We start from the raw sequence: 23,534 nt of genomic DNA on the forward strand, positions 1-23,534 counted from the left end.
GCCTCTTTTGGACGAGCAGCTATAGAACTACAGTGAAGTTTAGTTTCATCTGCAGTCCTCTGCAAATGCGTCAAGCCACCAAAAGACACCAACAGTTATCCTGGAAAATTGGGCGACCTTAAAAAATAAAAGCATGAATTTGTCAATTGGCGAATTGATCTCTGTGAATTATGGCAGTATATGTAACTATATCTAAAAAACACAGTTTGGAAATGGACTTTGAAACCACCAGAACAACAACCAATGAGCAACCTCTGAGAGGCCCCAGGACTCCAGTGGCTGTAAATAATCTATGGCTTACGATGCATCAACTAGTTTCTACTAATTTAATTGAAATTGTTTTTTTGGAACATGCAGCCATTATTCTAAATATCCACTTGCTACAGATTACATAGATAGCGGATTGACTTGGTCTAATTGGGAACCAGCTGCAAAAATACAACATTTTTGTCAGGTAAAGTTTATTATTCTTATAAGGTATTATCATATCTTATTTAACTATTCTAGTTTATTAAAACACCTGACCAAATCATCATTTTATTTGTATGTAAGTTAACAGGATCAGGCAAAAACTACTAGGCAGATAACCTTGCAACTTGGGGAAAGGATCAGGTGGAATCAGGAATCAGCTTTTCACATTCTGATGAGGTTCAATATAGATCAAGTGGACCCTGGATTTATTTTCCCCTTTCTTTATTATTTTGATATTTTCGTTGATTTCTCAGATAACGGTTCCTGGATCTTGATGAAGAAAACAGGCATGCCACAGGTCCAACTGCTGCTCCTCCGCGCACGTCTCTTATTTTGAAATGTAGCCGGATAAGGCGCAGTCGATTTCTCCACCTTGTCACCGTCCCAGCAGCAGACTGTCAGTGTCAGTCCGCTCCGCTCCACTTTGCTCGCATCCTCCAGGCGGGGAGCTATGTGACAGTGTGGCCGCGTCCCGGTCTCCCTCAGTCCGCTCAGGATGGACCAGAGGAGCGCTGAACCGGACCCAGGCACCGGCAGCTGCCCGGTCACGCTTTACGGGGAATTCACGGCCATCGGTCCCCGAAAAGTCCGATGTGCGGTGAACCTGACCGAGAAGGAGCTCATCGTCCAGAGGCTCCCGTCGGCACCTGCCGGGCGGAGCAAGACGGTGCTCAGCCTGGAGGACTGTGTCGGCTGCCGGGCTCACCGGGAGGATGACGGCGGGGAGCCGGCCGCCTACCTGTCCGCCTACTTCTACCCGCTGAGGCGGCGCTGGCGGAGCTCCGGGGGGTCGCGGCGGCAGAGGGTGGAGCACCGCTTCCGGCTCACCGCGCTCCAGGACCCCGGCGCCAACCTGGAGGAGGCGGAGAAGTGGGCTCGATCCATCCGGGAGCGCTCGGGACGGCAGCGGTGTTTAAGAGACGGTGAGTGGAGGCTAGCGACGAGAGGGGAGAAGGGTCCTGTTCATACAGGCACGATGAGCGGAGGACACACAACACACAACACACAACACACAACACAACGCAACGTTTCATCCTGATTCAACTGTTTCCTCAGGAGAACATTAGAGACACGTTTACACACTGTGTGAACTGTGTTTCATTTCAGGGGAAAACCAACTGGTGTGATGGTTTCTCCTGCTCCATGTGCACTGCAGTAATTAGTTAGTTGTATGTGGGGACTTTAGTATAAATACTAAACCCGCAATAATGAGTTGATTTATCTTTCTTACTATTTTGGTTAATCGATATTTCCATGGTAGTAATAGTTCCACTTGTGTGCAAAAGTCCAAGTCTCACACTTAAGGATTTGATGTTTTGTTTGGCATCTATGACAGTATGACATTTCATACGGGACGTTCCAGGGCTAAACTTTTATTTTGGACATTTCATAGCTGAGGTTTCATATAAGATGTTTCATAGGTACATTTTCCATATATGACTTTTCATAGCTAAAGTTTCATAACGAACGAATACTGCTTCATCTACTCACACCAGAATAAGAATTAGGTTTCTGAATCGGGTTTATCACCCAAGTAGGTTTACATATGGCTTTTGCTGTGGTGTGTTTGACATAGATATGTCTTAGACATGGCTGTCAAGCTTGATACAGGCCTATAATGACCAACATCTGATTTACTATTTTTCTTATTGAGGGGAATAACCGTAGCCCTTTTTAACTCACCTTGAAATTTCCCCTGACTTCAAGATACATTTACTATACTAGTGATTATACGAGAAATTACAGTGGCACTCTCCTTAAGAAATCTAGCTGGAATAAGATCCAAGCCAGTTGCTTTGTTTGTTGGTAATGTGGATAGACATGTCCTCACCCTTTCCTCTGAGACAGGACTAATCTCAAATATGTCCAAGGTCATTTTGAAACCAAACAGGCAGCGATGGTTGTACAAAACATGTTGAAATAAGTAGCAACCTTCCATTTGTCAAAACACATCTTATCCTCAGTGACTAGTCCAATGTTGCAACTTTTTGGGGTGATGTGAAGTTTTGGCTATTACATCAACATAAAAGAGGGACTTTGAATTATCTGTGTTATTCCTGGCTTGATTTCTAAAATAAGTATATTTATCATAAGTTGACAGTTGACAATTTTGACTTTTTAAATTTAATTCTAGGTTCATTAAATGGAACAACGGCATCAAGTGTGTCTAGGAAGGGCTCTTTTAAAAGAGTGCATGCTTTAGCAACACCAATTCTGCAAAAAACATCCTGCTATTCTTTCTCAGAAAGCTTATTTACAAACCCCTCAATTGTATAATGTTGTATACATCTGAAGCAAATAGAGCGATATCCAGCACTAACCTGTCATTTGAAAATCTTACCTGTTAAAAAAAATAACCTTATGATCAACTAAGTCAATATCAAGGACGCCTGATTGGGAGATCTTTTCACACTCAGCTGCCAAAAATACGTCCAGCATGGAACGGCCATTAAACAACACTCTCGTAGGTTCAGTTATTATTTGCTTCAAACCAAATATTTTACAAAAATTAAAATGTTAAGTCTTAAGTAAGTAACTAGTTAGTAGTAAAGTCTTAGTAAACTCTTACTGAGATGTTATAACATTTCCGTAAAATCGCAATCCATTCCTTCTCCATACATAATATATCACTTTTAACACAAGGCTTGTCTAAAAGTTAATCAATCTGTTTGCTGAGGGGGTCTGTAGCAAACACCAACAATAATGGGTTTAGTTTTAGAGAACAGGAGTTCTATCATGCTGTTTCCAAGCCACCTACCTGAAGGTCGGCTCGTGGATTGAATGATAGCTCGCTCCTGATAAACAAGCCATACCTCCATTTCTGTTGCAATCACACCTAGATGAAATGTCAGCGTCTTGAATGGAGCTGTCAGGACATGTCATTGACCCTGCAATCACAGCAGCTTTGGTAATAACTGTTGGGTGCTTGATCTCGTCAAGCTTAGCTAACAGGCTCCTTGCATTTTAAAGAAAAAAGTCCTCTCCGGTTATATAAAACATTAAAGTCCTTCAATGGATCAGGTGAAACATCCTCCAAGCAGCATGTCATCTTCTCTGTAGTACTATCAATCACTTCCGAGGGAACGTCTGAGCCACTCGTCACTACCGTATAGAGAGCTTTTGATGTGAATTTTTTTTTTATGCGACGAACATATCCCAAAAGTCACAAGCAACCGCACAACAACAGCAAAACACTAATGTGAACAGGATGTTTCCCGAGAATGGCTTTAAAAGAGAAATAGGTATGTTTTTCTTTCTGCAAAAGGAAAGCATGACAAGTAGAATCACCTCCATCAAACAATCAGTTTGCTGGAAATATTGTTATGATGTTGATTAACAGCCAGTAAAGGTGTGTTGCAGAACATTATTGTAACGATGAGGTTGACCTATGACCTTTGAATACAAAATGTTGTTTTATAAGAATATCTTCCAAGATTTTGCCATAATAACTACATTATCATAGCCCCAATTTTTTGGAGAGATCAGATAAACTTTGACCTTTAAACAACAAAATCGAATTCGTAGCCAACAGCATCAATATGAGCCTGGAAAGTCATTGCAATAAGCCAGATTCTGAGATAAGAAATGCAGTTTTGCCAAGTCAGTTACTTCTTAAGTTTTGATATTGATGTTATCCACCATTGGGTCACCTTTTGTGCTGGAGAAAGTCATGAATTAGTATTTCTGTATGGTAACTACAGAGTGTGAATGCAGTTTGGAGCTAAAAGTCTGATTTAAACAAGAAGCAATGACATACATCTGCATACACTTAGCATTAGACAAGTGAAAAACACAGGGCAGTATTAATTCTACTGAGTTCACGTCATATCACGTGTAGGGATGGGTATCGTTTGGTTTTTATCCGATACCGGTTCCTAACCGATACTTTTAAAACGATACCGGTGCCTAAACGGTGCCTGAACCGATACTTTTTTCAAAAAAGTGCACAAAACGATGCTTGACCAAGAAAAGCTTTTTTTATTGCCAAATATATTAACTGTTTAAAGTAGATTGTAAATATAAATAAATACAAAACCCTTTTTAACTTAAAACTATGAATAACATACGAACTGTTAACAAAAGTTTACACTATACTTAAATAAATAAAAATAAATACAAAACACACACACTCTGACTCGTGACTCTGACTTCGGTGCCTGAGCCAAATGAAGACTGAGGGTCAGAGACCCCCGTGTCTCCGCCTTCGTCCCCCTAAAATGCGGTCGCTTTTATGAAACATTTCTCGGCGTGGTCTTCGTTCCTCCCGCCCCCAGCCTTTCCAAGCCGACCCGGAGCCGGTCGCGGCGCACCGCCAATGAGGAAATGCGCCCGGCGGGGGGGGGGGGGGGGGGGGCAGCGCAGGGGAGAGGTCCCGCGAGGAGATCCCCCCCCCACCACCACCTGCACGGAAGCCCTGACGCACGCGGGGCGCGGGCAGCGCGGAGACAAGAGTCTGTCCACCGGCAGCCGCGGCCGACATCCGTGAAGGAAGGAGTGGAAGTGTGAGGAGGCGGGACGAGCGGAGACCTCAGGCTTCGATTGGCTCAGGCACCGAAACGAGGCACCGAAAGCTCCGTTGCATTTCGGTCCGGGTAGGTATCGGTTGTATTGGAACCGGTTCCATATTGGAACCGGTTCTCGGTACCCAACCCTAATCACGTGGTATAGCTGCTATAGAACTGTATAGAACTGCCTTTCACCTGCTGCTTATCTGAATAGAACAATAGGACTGGTGTGGTGTCCAGAGAGTCATATATCAGTAAACAAACCACATTTACAATAAAGACACCTGATCCATAGGGGAATATTACTGGTGTTGAGTTCATGTAGTGCCAAGAGGACGAGTCACTCCACTAGGAAAGTTTCTGTAATTGGAGATTTCTAAAGATATGTTCTCTCATTAATTGTCGACCCCACCAAGCTGTCCTGGCTAAGTGAGAAAAACAAACACACCCAAACGCAATTCTTTGCCTCACACAAACTTTTCCTCTACACTGTGACCCAGATAGCATTTCCTCATTTGCACAAACATATTTTTAACGAGAGAAAATATGCAGCCATTCTATACCCTCCTGTCAGTATCGGAAGAAGGAACACTAGACCCTAGTAACCCGAGACAGGATTATTCGCTTTGAGACATTGTTGTAAGTCAGCTGCCTGGGACCTAACCTCAGACAATGACCCAACACCTTTTCTCTAATGCACCTCTAACTCTCAATCCAGTTTACATCTGCAACTATTTTTGCAGAAACAATTTTTTTTATTTCTTGTTACCCTGCACATCGACGTGGTTGCACAACTAGAGTATTTTTTTCACACCTCTCTGTGTGTATGTGTGAGTATTTACTCAACAATGCATGGACAGATAACTTAGGAGGGTATCTCCAAAGGATAAACTAACACATGGTCCCAAAAACAAATTGCCCTCGATATCTGCAGTCAATAGGGATCAAGAGACAATATAAAGCTTATATGGACCAGAATATTATTCCTCGTCATATGGAGTCGTCAATAAGTCGTTTTGAAATGGCATCACGATATAAAAAAGATAGCATGGCCTCTCTTTTGTACTATACGACCCGTTTTTTTCAAAATCACATTCAGGAGCTCTGCATTAAAACCATTAGTCTAAATGAAGTCAGTGCAGTCTATCTGACCTCTCCATCAATACTGGTGTGTGAGCCATTTACCTGATTCAGAAAACATCTGTTTTCTCCAGATCCATTGACTTCTGACAGGTAGAGAGAGGCCTGCTGATAATTGTTTTCTGATTCTTAACACGACCTTAAAAAAGAAAAGAATATTACGGTTTTGGATTGAGATGTCTGATATAAAGAAGCCATTTCTAATACCCTAATCTTTCCTTCAATATGTGGTTGTCGGGCTATTAAATGGACAAATGTGTTTGTGCATGTTTGCACGTGATCAACCGTGGCCCCCAGCATGGCCTCTGTGCTGTAATAGATGACACCTCCAATCTTTAGACAGCCGGATTGACTCAAGCTTTCTCTTCATGGCATCAGTCAGTTTCAAGAATCTGCCCAGGCTGTGATGAAATAAGCCGTCAGTTAGTGCATCGCTTGGCGGCCCGTGGCCTCCTCCGCCCGGCCATTTTGGTATAATCTTTCACACTGACAGGTCGCAGACCACAGACTGGTGATGCATTACAAAGCATGGGAACATTTAAAAGACATTTTTTAACTGTAGTTTATGATGGGTTTGAGTGCAGCTTTTAACAGAAGATTTGAAGTGATAGAAGGTTTCACTTCAATCTTCTGTCTCTTTGCCTACTCTACATCTGTGTGATCCGCCTTGCGTGTCACAGTTCCCCATAAATTTCACCCCCTCTCTTGACAAGTACAATTGACAGTTGAGATACATGGTCTGGTATTTCCTAAACACTATTGATCCAAGGTTGTCAATATTTGGATTGGATTCAGCATTATCATGTGTCAGGTGATAGCACCAGGCAGAGAGAGAACCGGCTCTGATTAAATCAATCACTCTGGCTTCATATCTGGTCATAGAACTGACAGTGTCAATGAATTAATTCACATGACCAGATAATAATGATAAGTTAATTCAGGTATATATCTTATTAGTAACTCAACAACGGGCAAACACAGGCTCAGTCACACGCACTGTGGTCAGGCATTAGCATTAGCAATTAGTAGGCCACATTCCTGTTAGGATCTGGCATTATTTGTAAGTTCTATGTCATCTAATGGGTCAATGAATTCAGTCGCAGTAGGACCAGCATTATTATGAAATGAATTTGAATGTTAAGGACCCTTATTAAACAATTCTATTATTGGTGATATCTAAACTATCCAGAAATGAAGCCAAAATATCCCTCGACACAAACGCTGCCGCCTTGTGCATCTGGGGTTAGGGGGATTGGATGCTGTCAATCATGACGTTTCACCCAGTTTAACTATTCAAAACCAAACTTACGAGCACACTCTGTTGTGTAAAAGCTAATTTACTCTAAAATCCAAAGCTACTCATGTGCCCTTATCCAATAAGAGTTGTTGCTGGGATTCAGTTTGTGTGTGAAAGTCTGTCTTTGGACAATGTGGTGACAAAATTCACTCTGTCAGAGAGCTGTAGGTGCTGCTTGTTGTTCTTTGCTGCAGTTATTACACTTTCTATCGAACAGACTGGAACTGGGCTGAGTTTGCATAGTGTTTGTTTTCACAGTCAGAACACAGTCAGTCTATTCATCATCTCAGATTGGGACACTGTCAATTTATAGTTTCCTTATCCATTTGAATACAATGCACGATTGAAATTCTGCTTTCAAACTTCTGCTGCGGCTTTGAGCTCCCTCTTGTTTGCTTCCCTGTGAGACCTTGCTAATTGTAAAAGTGTAAAACCATGGAAACGGCAGCGATGAAAGTAAGATAAACTCACCTGCTCGACATCCTCAGGAGGACCAGTGTTGCTCCTTTTTGGCAGCAGACTTAAGCTTCTCTCAGCCAAGTCCATGCTATCACTAATACATTACCTCTGGCCGACAGAGAGGTGAAACTGGGACAATTGCATGTATGCTTTGTTACACAAAATCTCAGAAGTGCAAGCAGAAAGAGCAGTCTATGTTAATTTATCTGATCATTTGATTCTTTTAATATGTCTCACACCAAATAATCATTTTTCATGGATGTTTGAACCTGATTGAATTGTCAAATATTTACATAATTCTGTAGAATACAATTTGATCAACAGCCTATAGTACCTACTTTTTCAATCTACCTGTGTGAGTGTATGGAGGTTAGAACAGATGAGTAAACTGGTTAGTGATGCAGCTGATCCCATTAAGGATCCCATTAGTTTTCATGATCAATGAAACTTCCCGATTCGCATACAACCAGGGTTTCTGCAGGGTCTTAAACAGTCTGAATTTAAATAATCAGAGCTTTAGGCCTTAAAAAGTCCCAATAATGTACAAATATTATGTTCACATATTAAGTACCTGGTAGGTTTCGGCATATTATGTTGCACTTTAACTGTTTTTTCTAATGTTTTGGCAGCATGCATGGTTTTTGGTCATGTCTCCTTCTTTCCGAGAGACATATATCAGCACGCTGTTAAACTACAAACAATGTGGAACTGATTCGCCTACAAATACCCTGGCTAGAATACCTCCTACCTCTTCTCCATAAAAGATGTGATATAACCAGGTTACAATAAGAATAGCAGCACAGTGACTTGTGCATTTTCTTGCGAGAGGCTTTTGTGTGTGTGTGGTCAGGAGATAGCAGCGGTCCTCTACCTGAGGACTTCTGGACTACACTGAGATGGAGCTTGACGTACCATCCAGACCTCGGATTTAGCCTCCCTGGAGTTGTTTCTGGCTCTGTGGGTGCACACTGCAGCTTTGTGTCTACAAGATGATGCCCCGCCCTGTCTGTCTATCATTAATAAACTAAAAGAATGGAGGATGTGGATGAAAGCTGCACACTCCAAGCAAACCCTCTCAGATTTTGTTCAGATTCAGCTTTTTGTATCAAAATGTGTTCTCAGGGAAAAGCCTCTATGATACGCTGACAACAGCAACAACCACTAAATGACCATTCAGCCTATAGAGCAGCTGCTTCAGAGAAGGTTCCGTGGTAGAAGAACATGTGGTTGTGGTTGTCTTATGGTGGAAAGTCCATTTCCTCCACACACACTGGCACTTATTGCATTTTTTATGTGTAACGGTTGCAGCAGTGATCTCATATGTTGCTCTCACAGCTTAGAAATGTTTGTACTGAAATCTGCATGATTAATACCTCTTTCACACCAGAATTAGCAAGTATACGTGGGCTTTTTTAAAAGCGGGTAAATCCAAATAAATACGGTGATCAACTCCTTATCGATTGCCAGCAGAAAGTTTGCCTGTTTTTCATCCAGTATGTCACGTTCAACAACATGAAGGCGCCGAAAACTCATCCTGCTGTCTTGCCAAATCAGCGCCTTCAGCCGGGTGTCATCATTTTATCACTGCTGAACAGAGCCAGAGCCGTTAAGAACCCATCTCTAAAAAAATAGTTTTGACCCAGGAGAGAATTCACGTTTCAAACAGAAGCCAATGACCAGTTTAAAAGGGTCCTAATAGTTTCAGGAAGTTAACATACAGTCGAAAATGCCAACTGATCTGATTTTAGTTGAAAAAGTTATAGTTCAATTTAATATACATCTTATGTCAAACATTAAATTAGTGGTGATGTTAAGTGGCTGACTTTTTGAAAGTTTTTGCTTTGGATATTTTGGTTCATGAAGGAGCCTAACCTCTCCTCCCTGATCTGACCCGGCAGCCGAAAATAACCGTGAGGGACGCACATCGTTTCCCCGAGTGGCAGACAGTGGTTACATTCTCTCCTGTCTCTCAGCACAGGGCTTAGGATACTGCAGGGACAGTAACACGACAGGCCGCGCAGGATGATTTTAATAAAAACCTCAATGTCGTAAACTCTCCGCCTTTCTTTATATAGATCCACAGCAGGCTAACCACCAGCACCACCTCCTCTCCTCCTCCTTCCACACCCTTTGTGGTTCTGGCACAGCAAAAAAAAAGTTTGGGTGTTTTTGAGCAACTTCTGCTCTGTGATTTACAAACGGCAAACAAACAAGAGTTGTCACCTTGCTGGCCTGCGTGTTTCTGCAGTTTGGTGTTGTGAGGTGAGGGCTCTAATGGTTCAAAATATTACTCTCAAATAAGACTGATAATTTAAAACAATAATACAATTGATTAACTATGCTTTTAGAGCAGGTTTGAATGTGTTCTGATGTACAGGAGTCTCCGCTCGATAAAGTCTGGAAAACACAGAAAGACAGAGCTACCATGAAAAAAGTGTCTTTGAATATATTTGAACCTTTTTATAGCATGATTTAATCATAATGGCATAAATATAGTGTAATCAAATGAAAGTAATGCATGTGTATCACTTTAGGTCATCATATTCACCATCTATATACAGTATATAAACTTACAATGAATTGTTTACAAGACAAAATGTGGTTGTAAAGTGTTTGACAATGTATTCATCAATAATTATAAGTTGAGGATGATGTATAAAGAATTATGGCTAATAAGTGGCAGTCTCGTACATCAAAGTTCCAACAGGTGAGATGTAATATCTTTGTATGTTCAGATATCTGCTCATAACTGCTTTTACACTGTGTTATGAACCATTTATCAACTTTTTCTTTTACCATTTATTAATCTATGTCAAATCTAATTTGCTTGCTGATAAGGATAAAGGAACCCTAAATCAATTCAATTTTATTTGGCACCAAATCACAACATACATATTTCAACGCACTTCACATAGAAACCCAACAATTCCCACAACTAACAAACACTTGGCCAACAGAAACCTGTAAAAGAACCATCTGCCTCGATTGATTTGGGTGAGCGGAGAAAAATTGCGGAGAGGAGAGAGGTGGGTGGGAAAGAGGGGAGAGAAGAGAGAGAGAGGAAGAGACGTAACCCGTTATCTGCTGCATGGGTGGGCCCCTGGAGCGTTGGAACATAGAGTTTATACCCATCCTTCAGTATCTTAGTAGTAGAGCGAGCTGCATGCATTTTCCGGTCTCACCGGCCAATCACAACCAAGTTAATGTGCGTTACCATTCTTGACTATTGTAAAAGTCGTGGACAGCAGTGTAACCAACATGTAATTAGCCCCTGACTTTACCCCTGCACCTGAATCCTAACTCTGTCAGTCAGACAATTTTTTTTTGCTTTATTCTCTGAAAATGTATGAATGTTTGACCATGAGGAAATATGTCCTAACATTCAGTTAAATGTAAAGTGATCAGCAGTTAGGTTTTTATCTGAACCCAGTGAAGCGCCAAATAAAGCACTTTGAAGAATATTACGTATAAAATCATCCAGTGCTGATCCTTTAATCATGACCTGAGATCATGAGATGATGATCATGAGATGCAGAGCGCTGTATATTAGAGAGTGTTGCTTTTTCCCTCAGCTGGCCTGTGACAAAGCGACGGGACGTATCTGTCATGTTACAGAGGGCAGGGACACATGTTAATCCATAATCCCTATAATGTGGAAACTGGATTCCCTCCTAAAGGGTGTTTGTCAAAGCTTAGAGCTTACATCACTACTGAGCAACACATGAAATGTAGGAGCAGTCTTCATGGGACCCTTATCTGTTGGTTGGTATGTGGCCATGAGGTGGGGGTCCTCTGTTGCTCTGCTATAGGTTAGTTTATACATGAGAAAAAAAGTGTTTTAAGATCCATTTACTACTTTTTAGTAAATGGACATTTTTCAAAATCCTTTCCAATTTGGTAAATGTGCTATTTAAGACTCATGGATTAGCTGGTTAGATATGGGTGGTCAAAAGTCAAGGTCACAGTGGCTTCACAAAACAGTTTTTTTGCCTCTAGAGCATAATATCTCCAGTCTAGTTATATGGAATTCATTATAATTTTGACCAGTTATCACTTGGACAGATGAACGGATTAGAAATTCAATGGTCAAAGGTCATGATAGCCAGATGACCAACAAAAAAAAAGACATAGTTTGACAAAGACATAAACCTGCAGTGGGCTAATTCTAGTTAAAATTTCCCTTTAAATTCCCAATAACCCCAGATCTGGGCAGAGTTGGATTGGTCCCATCTGTGTTACAATTAATTAGTGCTGTGTGTCGTGGGCTCGGCGTAGCGTTGTGAAAGCCTGGTGATTCTGCAGTTTCTAGAAAGGGCAGTTTGTACCAAGATCACTGCTTTGTTCCCTAATGACGGTTACCGCTTCGTCATGCTGTGCTGCTAGACCTGATTTACAGTAAAGGAAGTTGAGAAACACAAAACCGTGACTGATGAATTCATGCACAGGTCATCAGAGTGAGTCAGTGGGAGTCGTCAAGCAACAATGATGCTTCGGACAGAATGAGTGACCATACAAGATCATGAATTACAGTGGTTGTATTTTACCCTTGTCCTATTGCACTTAAAATGTTTGGACATCATTAATGTAAATATCATCCATCCATCCATTACCTATCCCTTTTATCCTGAGGGTTGATGAGCTGGAACCAATCCCAGCTGACATTGGGTGAGGGGCAAGGTAAACCCTGGACAGAATCGCCAGTCCATCTCAAGGCCAACATACAGAGACAAAAAAACATTCACTCAAATTCATGTCTGTGGTCAATCCAATTAACCTAACCCCAGTCGACATGTCTTTGGACTGTGGGGGGGAAGCCAAAGTACCAGGAGAAAACCCACAAGGGAGAAAGACACAAGGAGAACGTGCAGCTCTGCACAGAAAGAAAGTGAACCGGGATTCGAGCGAGAAACATTGAGTTAATATCATAGCATTTCTGTATCTATAACCAGAAAGGCCCTCAGTAGAGCGCATCCCTCCAACAGTTCCCTTAGGAAAACAAATTTAAATTCACTAGATCCAGATTTTTATTTGGATGCACACACTTACACACTCATATACTCATCAGTCCCCTAAACATGCCATGAATTATTCTCTGAAAAATCCATGAAGATGATGAAAAATTTCCTATTTTGCAATGTTAAAGAAAATGGAAAAAAAAGATCCTGGATCCATGCCCGGATCCAGATCTGCACCAAAATGTATGGAGTTCTTTCCTGACGCGTACAGCAGTTCAATATGTCCAGTAGATGTTTTTTAATTTTACTAATAGATAACTGCTAACTAATGCAGATGACAACAAAGTGTCCTTGGCGGAGGAAAAATATAGGAAAACCAATACAAATCTGCTCTTTTGTTGTTGTGCAAAAGACTTCATGGTTAAACCTTCTTTGTGTGTTGACATCCTTCTAGTTTTACTAGAGAGTTGTTATGCAAAGCAGTCAAAGAAGGTTGTCTGCTCCATATGCACCCAGATAGCTATTATAAGACTCCTGGGTTTTTCCCCCTTTCATTGAAGTTGTCATTTCCTGTGGCAAATACCTCAGAAGTGATTATTCCATTAAGATCTGGGACACTTCCCATGGTCTCGGTTTGTGCGAGCAGATGAGACGTCTTGTATACACAGATCAAGCGGGTGTCGTTGAGATGCAGAGCTGAGCCTTGTTGCTTTAGGTTAGGCTGTTGTGTTTTACATTTCAAATTTGTGTCTTTGTTCTTGGCTGCTGTTTGTTACAATGATGATGATTCAATGAGTGGCTTCTTGATTTATAGCAGTGTCATCAACTTTATCACCGCATTCACAGTAATTCATTTTTTCCCACAATAGTTTTTTTGAGGGTGTAATTATGTCTGTCTCAGCTCTGTTCCCATTAGTCTTAACGTTTGGTTCTCCAACAAAATGATAACATGACCAACTAGAAACTGAATATTGTCACCAGGACTTGACTTAAACAAGTGTCTTTGTCCTTATATGTTCATGAGCAGTGACATCATCAGTCACCAGTCAGGGCTACACCCATCCCTATGCAAACAAACCAGACACATTATTTGCTGTTATGTGCCTTAAAGTCCAGCATTGTGGATACGGTCTAGTTATAGATCTGGTAGGGTTGTAAAATAGATTTCCTCTCGGTCTCTCTTGATCCAGAGTGAGGAGAGACGGGTAGAAAGATAGTGGCCTCTGGAATGTTTTGAGAAGGGGAGGGCAGCACACAGGAAGTGGCGTGGGTTAGATATAGTAAACAAGAGCTGTTGTGTGGGTGTATGGGCACAAGGATAGCAAGGTCAGGGCCTTGCCAGCTGTCATGGCAGCTGATTAATGAGGGCACTTTGTTGGCATCCCCTCGGAAGTTCAGTCTTTCTGATTTTCAAATGATGATTCATTGGAATCTATGAACCTGTTTAAATCTTCCAAGGAAATGTGAAATGATTTATTTTGCATTTTTAAAAGTGTACATTTTTATTCAAAATTGCTGGAAAAGAAAAATATTCTGTAGCATGTCTGAATTGATTCTCAGTCATCCTGATGTTTCACCCCTCATCAGAAAGATTAGCACCATGTTTACACTCAAATTACTTTCAGTTCTAGCATGAACACATCAACAGTTTTCTCACTATACCATTAAACTACTTAATGATGAAATGAATTCCAGTGCACGTGAACGGAAAAAGAGGCTCAATAGAGATATAGGCCCAGAGATAGAAAACCTGAAATACTGAAATGCAGCCCTCAGGGACAAACATCGTTATTTGAAGTTGAGATGAAGTATTTGGAGTTAAGCCTAATAATTAGAAGAAGTTCTCCAGTTATCTACAGGATCATAATTGAACAAGAACCGTGGGACACTGAAAAGTTCCTCTCAGGCTAAAGTTGCGTTAACATTTTTCAGACCTGACAGACTGCATTCCATCAGAATCACTGGAAGAGCAGCATCCATTAAAACCCAAAACCTGCCAATTAGCTTCTAAACCAGTCGGAACTGTTTAAGTCCCTCGAGCGTATACACGTAGGTGGTTCACGCCTATAGTTACTCAGTTATTAGCTGTCAAACCTGTTTGGATGGTTCACCTCCCTACACCCTGGCTGTGTTTGATCGTTGAAAAAGATCCAGCAGGCTTTTCCCCCATAGTTTTGCTGCTGTGAGTCAAATGTGGCTGACGGTTTCTTGTCACACTTGTTTCCAGCAGAGAAAAGTAAGAACATTGATAAAGCAGTTGGAATCATAACATATGAGAAACCATTCCCTTAATTTCCTGCTTTCCTCCCTCTCAGAATGACCAGTTTCCTATATGTGTATTTCTTTATTTCTATTTTATATAAAAGTGTTTCCTATAATATTTTCTTATTTTGGTAAAGCACAGTCTTAATTTATCTTCCTCAGGCGCTGTGGGATAGAGAGTCTAGCCCAGCGGCTTCCTCTCTTCGTTAGGCCCCTCACTGTGTGTGTGTTTTTAAAAGATCAGTATTTGTCAGATCTGTGTAAACCTCTGAAATCTGTTCGAGCCCCTAAGAGATTTAAAAATCTTAATTTGCATTAACCCGACCACTTATCTGCTCATCCATCTTTAGAAGTGTAGAAGTGGCAAGACAGCATTAAACAGAGTAAGAATTAAAACACAGTTGCCCAGGCACACAGGACTGCTCGTAGTCGTCACCTCCAGCAATATGTTTGAATGAAGGATGTTCAGTTTGCTGGTAGTAATACCATAATTAAATAACAGGGTCAACAAAAGTAATGAGGTGAAACTGTTCATTAATTTTCATTCATCAAACAGAAAGACAACTTCTGGCCAAACTGACAACACACGTCAGACACACGCCCATATGCAAACCAATCAATGTCGAGTTTAGGTAGATGCTGCCCACGCTGGTGATGACAACAGCAAGTACCTGTGACCTACTTTAGTCCACTCACTAAATAACAATATGAAACCGAGACTGACTGGATCTAATGTAAAATGTTACAAAGAAATGAGCCGCATGGTTTCAGATCACGGTCAAGACTTTCAGGTGTGAAAATGCCCTGATTGCCAGGTACACGGATTCCCTCATTTCCCTAATACCTAATTTGAAAGGCAAAGTGTCTGTAGCTTGGGCAAAGGGCGCACGTGAAGCACTGGAGAGAGGTAAACTAATTTACTTGCAATGAAAGGAGCTAATCCCTTTTTTAGTCGCCTTACCTGTGTTTAACAAAACAGCGTATACTCAGTAAAAGAAAAGTAAGACTAGTCGAGGTGTCAGATTTAATGAGATGAGTGTCTCAAGCTTTATTCCTCTCTCTCCTCTGCAGGGTTGATGGTGTGGGAGCTGTCTCATCCGTGCCGAATGATGCTGCTCGTGAATCCACAGAGCGGGAAAGGACAAGCGCTCACCCTGTACAACAACCACATCCAACCGATGCTCAACGAGGCCGGTGTCCCACACACTCTGGTCATAACTGGTGAGCTGACGTACTCACTACATACACACTCCAGTTTCAATGTATTTTTGCGCTTCTCAATGACCATATGGTAATTAGTCCGTAGCCACCGTCACTGGACACACAATCTGAATGCATTTTTATTCCAGTGAGCAGATGAACCTAACACTGTCCACTGGTGATCAGATTTCTCAGGACAGATGTTAATACCAGGTCTGAACAGGGCCATAGATACACAAACTAAGAATACACACATTATTGTAACCAACAGTTACATCTTCCATCATGTCCCACAGATTTCCACTCCCAGTCCCAGTGCCCCTCCTCTGGTGTAAATCCCTAGCATGCTCTCCTGCTGTCACTGTCATTATGCTGATCAACTGCCTTCTGATCCATATGCATGCAGAGCTGTTATGTAATAAATATGTGTACACACAGTCAGACACACATATGGATAGAGACGCATCCGCAAACACACACATTCACACACAATCCCAATTTTCCAGGGAATCGTAAAGATATAATCTGTGACTGTTATCTACATAAACTGGGTGGTGATGATTACATAGCGCATCACTGGTCATACTCATCCCATACTGTGTTAGGCGAACAGATGTAAATGCCCTCAGCTGGATCACGTTGGTAACTCTGAAGCTTTCTTATCTTCTTGTCGTTTATTTTTTTATTTTAAAAAAATGGGTTTGCTCATAAATCACTGCAGCGTCAGCGACAAACTAAGACTTTCATCACAGTGAGAAGTGAACACACAGAGAAAAGAGGGCAGAGAGAGAATCACAGAGAGGAAGACAGACAAAGAGCCATCTCTCTGGTGCTGTGCTAAAAAACACAAAACCTGTGCTTGACAAGATTTCTGAGATGTACTTTTTGACAAGTTAATCCTGGAGAATACATAAGAATAGATTTAATCCTCAAATCAACATCTGTGAAAGAGCACGGCCACTGAGGGTAAAATTTCAGCAACAGTGACAGAGAATCTCCGACTATGTTTGACTCTATTTTCTTTATTCTAAAATAAATCTTTCTCTTTAATCTCTCCAGAATGATTTAATCCCTGAGTAATGCCGCACCAGAAGAATATTAAATGTTTGTTTGGTTTATGTGTAGTTAAATAGATCCTCAACAATCCTGGGTTTAACAGTCAAAATAAATAAATATATTTACAGTTTGATCAAAATCGCACATTTATCTATCTGTTCTAAAGCAACTGTGTTAAATGTGAAACCTGCAGCATTTGTGATCAATAGAACACATTAGTATTATGTCTTCTGAGAGGTAGTTAAAGTCTGGAATGTTTTCTGTTGAGAAATGTCGGTGGTGTTTGTTGGGTCACACCCGTCTTTCCCATCTTCCCTTCTCCAACCTGCAGTGAAGACTACGCCTTTGTTTGTTTGCTGATTTCAAAATGTTGTGCAGAGGTTGAGCATAACCCAAAGGGTTAGGGTTACGCTATTACATTTCTGTGCGGATCCAGATCAGGAATTATTTTTCACATTGTGAGAATCGTTGGTGGTTTTTCAACATTATCCTTGATTTCTCAGAGAATAATTCATGATGTTTATGATAAAAAAATAAATAATCAAAATTCCAAGTATAAAAAAAGAGATATGTTCTCTGCTTAGTGTCATTCTAGTTCAATAACGACTTATCAGTCAGTTATTGATTAGTTATAAGCTATTGATGGCATTTTTCTCAAAATGGAGTAAACCATTCATTTTCACCATATGAAGATTTTATCTCCATTAGTGAAAAATATTAAATAAAATGCTTGATGATTTATGGCAATAGATTTCCAAAACAGAGTATTTATGTCTTCTGTTGTGTGTCGCTGGCATCTGTGTATGACTGGAGGACGCTAACAGAAATAGACAGACTCATTATTGGATTCTGGGCTGTGTGGCAGCTGTGGGCAGTGCCAGGAGTGGAGGATAGATGAAGAATGACTGCTCTGCCGAGAGGCTACATTGCAGGCACAGAGAGAGTGTGTGTTTGTTATTGCATTTGTGTATTTGTTTGAGTAAAGAGGGCACACGGACTTCAATGCTCAAGAATCCTGATATTGATCTGAACGTCAGCAACAAGCCCGAATTCCTCTCCTGATTCCTCAAGATACAGATAACCTCGAGCAACCTCACTGTGCTACTCTCCTTTTCCTCATGTGTTTTATTCTTCTGTTCAGGTCAACAGACCACATGCAACCTTTAAAAGAATAACTCTCGGTTCTTATACTGTGAAAACCCTTTCCATCCATATGAGGATTATAATAAGATAGATTTTACAAAATATCTTTAAAATAATTAGCACAGTAAATGTCACAATATTGTGACATTAAGTGTCAAGAATTCTCTTTGCTCCTGAGTAAAGTCAAACATTTAACAAATCTGAGGTTGATCAGTTATGTGTATAGTGATAATTATTGATTGTTTTATTGGAAACATTTTGGATAATGTAAGTACACAAGTCAACAAAATATAGAAAAGGTCTAGTCTAAATATTTAATATTTTTTTACCGTTGTTAAATATCGCTGATATCTTGACTTGTTATTAGATTAGGCAAATTTATCTGTGACCCTGAACGTCTCACTGACCCCCATTTAAAATCTCAGCAGCACAATAAAACATTAATTGTTATTCTACATGACAAACAAAGGAATGAATCATTACATATTTGTATTGAAAACTTGATTCGACAGACAGAATAGTTCAGTCCCACTACCAACTGATGAATTTAACAGAATCATGTTTAGGAAATGTCCAGGAAAACTCACTGGAGCAGTTTTTTTCGGATGAAGCAGTTTCTGCACTTCTCTTTAAAAAAAATATTTTCATATAGCATGGCCCAATGGCAAATGTGGCCCATGAGACAACACAAGGCCTCTCATGCAAAATTAGATCTGGCCCACAAATGAATTTTTTATATTTGTCCCAGTCAGTTTTCTGGTCAGTGGAGCGTAAACACTGCCTCCGTGTTTCACATTTAACAGTTCGGCCTAAAGTGATAAGCAGCACTTTGATTTCCCATGGTGCACCTGGCAGCAAAATGTCTCTTTCTTTACCTAAAAAAACTAGGCTGATGTGGAGCAAAGAAAGAGGTTGAGTGAGTGTAAGACGATAGATTATTTAACTGGTATTAGATCTGAATTTATATCCATACTTCCAGGCTCCAGGCTCTGAAATCAGGAAGAAACATACATAACATCAATTCTGTTTGTTTCAAAAGGCCAGCTGTGTTTATAGACACATCTTTTTGAAATCTGGCATTTCTCTCCGCTGCCACTATGTGACTCAAAACTATCATAATTTCCAGTACTTGCTTGTTTAATGTGGTTGTTACCACCTCATATTGTGTAAATATACTTCCCAAAGTTTAACCATATTGTGATCGTAGGTACTTTCCCCAACTCTCAGACTAAAGAACACTGATCGTGTTTAGTTTGTTTGTTTAAAGTCTTGGTAAATATTTTCATATTGAGGACAGTGTCAGAACAGGACGTGTGGATCAGTTCAACCCACTGGAGATGTTGTTTTACTTCACTCTGAAGTTTTATTTTTTCTACTTTAGTCTTAAGCAGCAGGTTAGTGGCGGAAAAGTACACCTTCTTTTTTGTGACAAATCAATGCATGAATTTTATGAGAGGAAAACTCCAATTAAGGCTTCATCCATATTAATACATTTTTATTTTAAAATTGTCTGTCTTCACATTTTAGCTCAGTAATAATCCCTGTGCATACTAGCACTCCTGAAAACGAATATCACATGAGCTTTCACGTACACTGCACTTAATGTAGAAAAGGGTGTGACTGGTGTGAACCAATCAGGAAGCGAATGCAGGTGGCTGAGTCATCCTTTCCAAACGTCTGTTTTTCTCTGTCCACACTGTATCACATTCCAGGAGTTTTTAAACTAAAATGTTATAGTGTGCATGAAGCCTCAGACTGGATTAATGCATGGAGGCTCTGGAAAAATTTACTGACCAGCTGGTGCACAGAGGAAATTAAAGACATGTAATGATTTCACTTTAAACCAACCATTTAGTCTCTTAAATGCCAAATAAAGACAGTCTGGGTTTGTTAAATGCAATTGATGTTCAGGTTATTCTCAAAGATATTACAGCTTTGAGGACGACTGAGCTTCAGTTAGAGACTCTAAACATAAGTACAAAGTCACTGAACACATAAGTTTCAGTCTGGTCAGAATAATTCTGGGTAAATACCCCAAAAATCATTGAAATGTCAGCGTGAGGCACATTCAGACCTGGTGTGTTTGTATGTGTGTGTGTGCGTAAACAAATATGTGTTTATGTGTCAGTCTACGCCCTCAGGCACGTGAGTAAGCTGTCAGTGTTTATATTGTATCACAAAACACACACACGCGTAACCATCATCACCTGCTTTCATGCTGGTGGACGAGTGCTGCTTGAAGAGAACCTCTGCTGTGATGTGTGACGGCTGGTTGGAGATTCTTGCTGGATCCACAACGCCGTGCAGTCAGCATGAGGGCAGAGCTTCTTGTTACCTTCCATGTCCTCAACCTGCCATGATGTAAACATTAGAAAGCTGCAAAATGTAATGTCACTCAACCTAAGTGGCTGTGGCAGAATGTCATCCATCCAGAGCCGGGTTATGCTCGAGATTTCTACACGTTAAAAGAGTTTTTCCTCATCACAGTTCTTACCAAAGTCTTGCTCATGAAGGAATTTAGGTAAATGATATCACATTGTGGGTCGAAACCCACTTTATGTAAAAAGGGTCCTGGAGTAACCATGATTTGGTGCTGTATAAATGTCTTCGGCTTGACTAACTAGTGAAGCATTTAATATGTAGAAAGAAAAGACATTTGGGGCTGAAATCATTCCTCATCTATTTACTCGCCTTGAGGAGATTGCCCTTAAATTAACAATAAAGCTGCTTTCAGACATGCACTGAACCCTGGAAAATCGGAATTTATCCGGAAGGGGCTTTGTGTGAGAAATCCAACCTCTGAGTCAGAGGCTCTGGACATTTTCTGGAGTTCTCTTGGGAGGGTAAGTCATCTCTGCATCCTTCTGAGGACATTTTGAAATCACCACAGTCCTGCAGCTGTGACCAGAGGCCAGTAATGAAGCAGAGATCTGCATGACTGTAATGACTTGGTCACAGTCCACTGCTTTCACCCACAGGGAGAAACTCAGCTGGACAAAAGAAAATCCTCTCCACATCCCTGCATCCCTGATATTTATTTGACCACATTGCTCCACTTTACCATCAATCTAACTAATGAGTGGAACTGCATACTAAAACTGCTCTTAGCTCCCCTCCCTCCGCACTGCAGTGCTCCTGCTTTGTTGCTGACTGGGGCCCTTCAATCCTTTTTAGTGCTCAGTCTCTGCATAGATAAGGGAAGTAAAGGTGATGTGACTGGACTGATGAGGAGGAATCGATTCCTTCATCCTGCAGAGTTTAGGGAAGTAAAGGTAAGAAGAGAGGCAGAGAAATCCGATCCCTCTCCAGAGATGTGAATGTGTGAGTGTGTGTGTGTGTATGTTTGTGTGTGTGTGTGTGGGTGTGGGTGTGTGTGTGTTGGATGGGGTAACATTGCTGTTCTCCTAGGTTAACATAATTACAGCGTTAAAGGAGAGAACAAAGTAGAAAGCCACAAAAAAGAGGACAAGTTGTTTTAAGGTACCGGCTCCCCACAGGTTTTTGAAGTCTGGTGAGTATAAAAATGTTTTTGTGGGCCTTAAAAAGAAACTAAACAGTCATGAAATACTTTTTTACAATTTATCTTGCCAGGTTTGGCACAGCTACAGCTACAGCTACTGACAGTTTAATGTTGGATATAGAATATTGGACTGGCACTTGCAAGGCTTTAAAGGGTGTTACCGCTACATTGTTTGTTTGCAATGTGAAAACTATTTGTTTTGAATATATCTGACTTTAGGACCAGTTAAAGGAAGTTGAGACAATATTAAAAAAAGAAGCAGAAGTGTCTGCTGCATTTGGCGCATTCAAAAACAATTCGAAAACGGCTGAAGTTTCGGATTCTGGTCATAATACCATGATGATATTACAGCAAATGATCAACTTCTGCTGTAGCTGAACTTTGTTTTGTTCCGTGAATAATCAGAACAAAGACCTGGAAGTTGTCAAGACCAGATCAAGCTGCTGTAATAGTGTTATGAGAGGTCACCTGTCCATCAGGAGCCTGAGAGTCTAAAGGGTTTTGTTGCTCGAGCTCTGTGAACTGTGCTATCCGAGAACGTCAGCCTAGACACAAAAAGATCAGTCTGGTGGTTTCCACTGTTCTCACGTACGAAACAAGAGAAGCATTCACTCTGATAAACCAGTACTTCTATTGGACTTATACCTTAAAATAAAATAAAACACCTGCAGTTGCTTCACCACCAGTACTTCATCACTTCGTGGCCTGGTTTTCCTCATTCTCATGTTTTATCTAAAAGAACTGGTCTTTTCCTTCTCTAAATAAATGTTAATCAATTGATCCATTATTAATGAGCACTTATTTCTTCACATGAATTTAATTATGCTTGCCTTAGGACAGATTCTTGTGTCTAACCTGCTTTCCACTGACTGAAGACTTTAGGATATGCATGTTATTACTAAAAAGTAGCTAAATTAAAGGCTCTCACAAAGTTTTCCCAGAAAACCTGTTGAAAATGTGTAAATCAGTATATCACACACACCGTACGCACACATGCTAACGCACACGCACACACACACACCTCTCTACCTCCTGAGTCAAAAGTTGTCGATCTTTTGCCGTCCCACCTCATCAGACTGCACTGTCCCAGATTAATTTGACAAAGTGCTTCTGGGTAATTGAGCTGTTCCGATCTTATTGGCAGTGTGGCAGACGCCTCATTTAACACCATATATCAGCTTTCCGTCCCACGGTGACACTTTAATTTAGAAACTGAAGGGAAGAAAAGAAAGGGCCACAGTAAGAAGGACAAGGAGTCTTCTGTTGATCTTAATGTTCGTTATTTGTTATGACTTCCTAAGTTTATCTCCAGCCATGGATCTGTGTAACTTCATTGCTATTTAACACACACAAGCCAATTTGTTCTCTCTCTGGATCATAAATCGGTGCTGACAGCAAACACCTGTGTTCTCGTCTAATAAAGAAATAAAAAATAAAGAGCCTTTTCTGTTGCTGCTCTAGAACTGTCTCCTGTTTCACATTAGGTTTTACAGTACAATGTATTGACATTCACCCATTCACACAGT

The 23,534-nt window shown here is 40.7% G+C and overlaps 1 protein-coding gene across 1 annotated transcript in view; it reads left to right on the plus strand.

The window, feature by feature from the left end:
- Nucleotides 1–967: 967 nt before the first annotated feature.
- LOC132996586 (sphingosine kinase 1-like) overlaps nt 968–23,534 on the plus strand; it is a 28,682-nt gene continuing 6,115 nt past the window's right edge. The window contains exons 1-2 of the mRNA XM_061066898.1: nt 968–1,394; nt 16,161–16,310. Of these exons, the coding sequence (XP_060922881.1) occupies nt 968–1,394; nt 16,161–16,310 (577 nt within the window). The remainder of the gene's footprint in view (nt 1,395–16,160; nt 16,311–23,534) is intronic.

Source organism: Limanda limanda, chromosome 2, assembly GCF_963576545.1.
Source record: "Limanda limanda chromosome 2, fLimLim1.1, whole genome shotgun sequence".
Classification (NCBI taxonomy): domain Eukaryota; kingdom Metazoa; phylum Chordata; class Actinopteri; order Pleuronectiformes; family Pleuronectidae; genus Limanda; species Limanda limanda.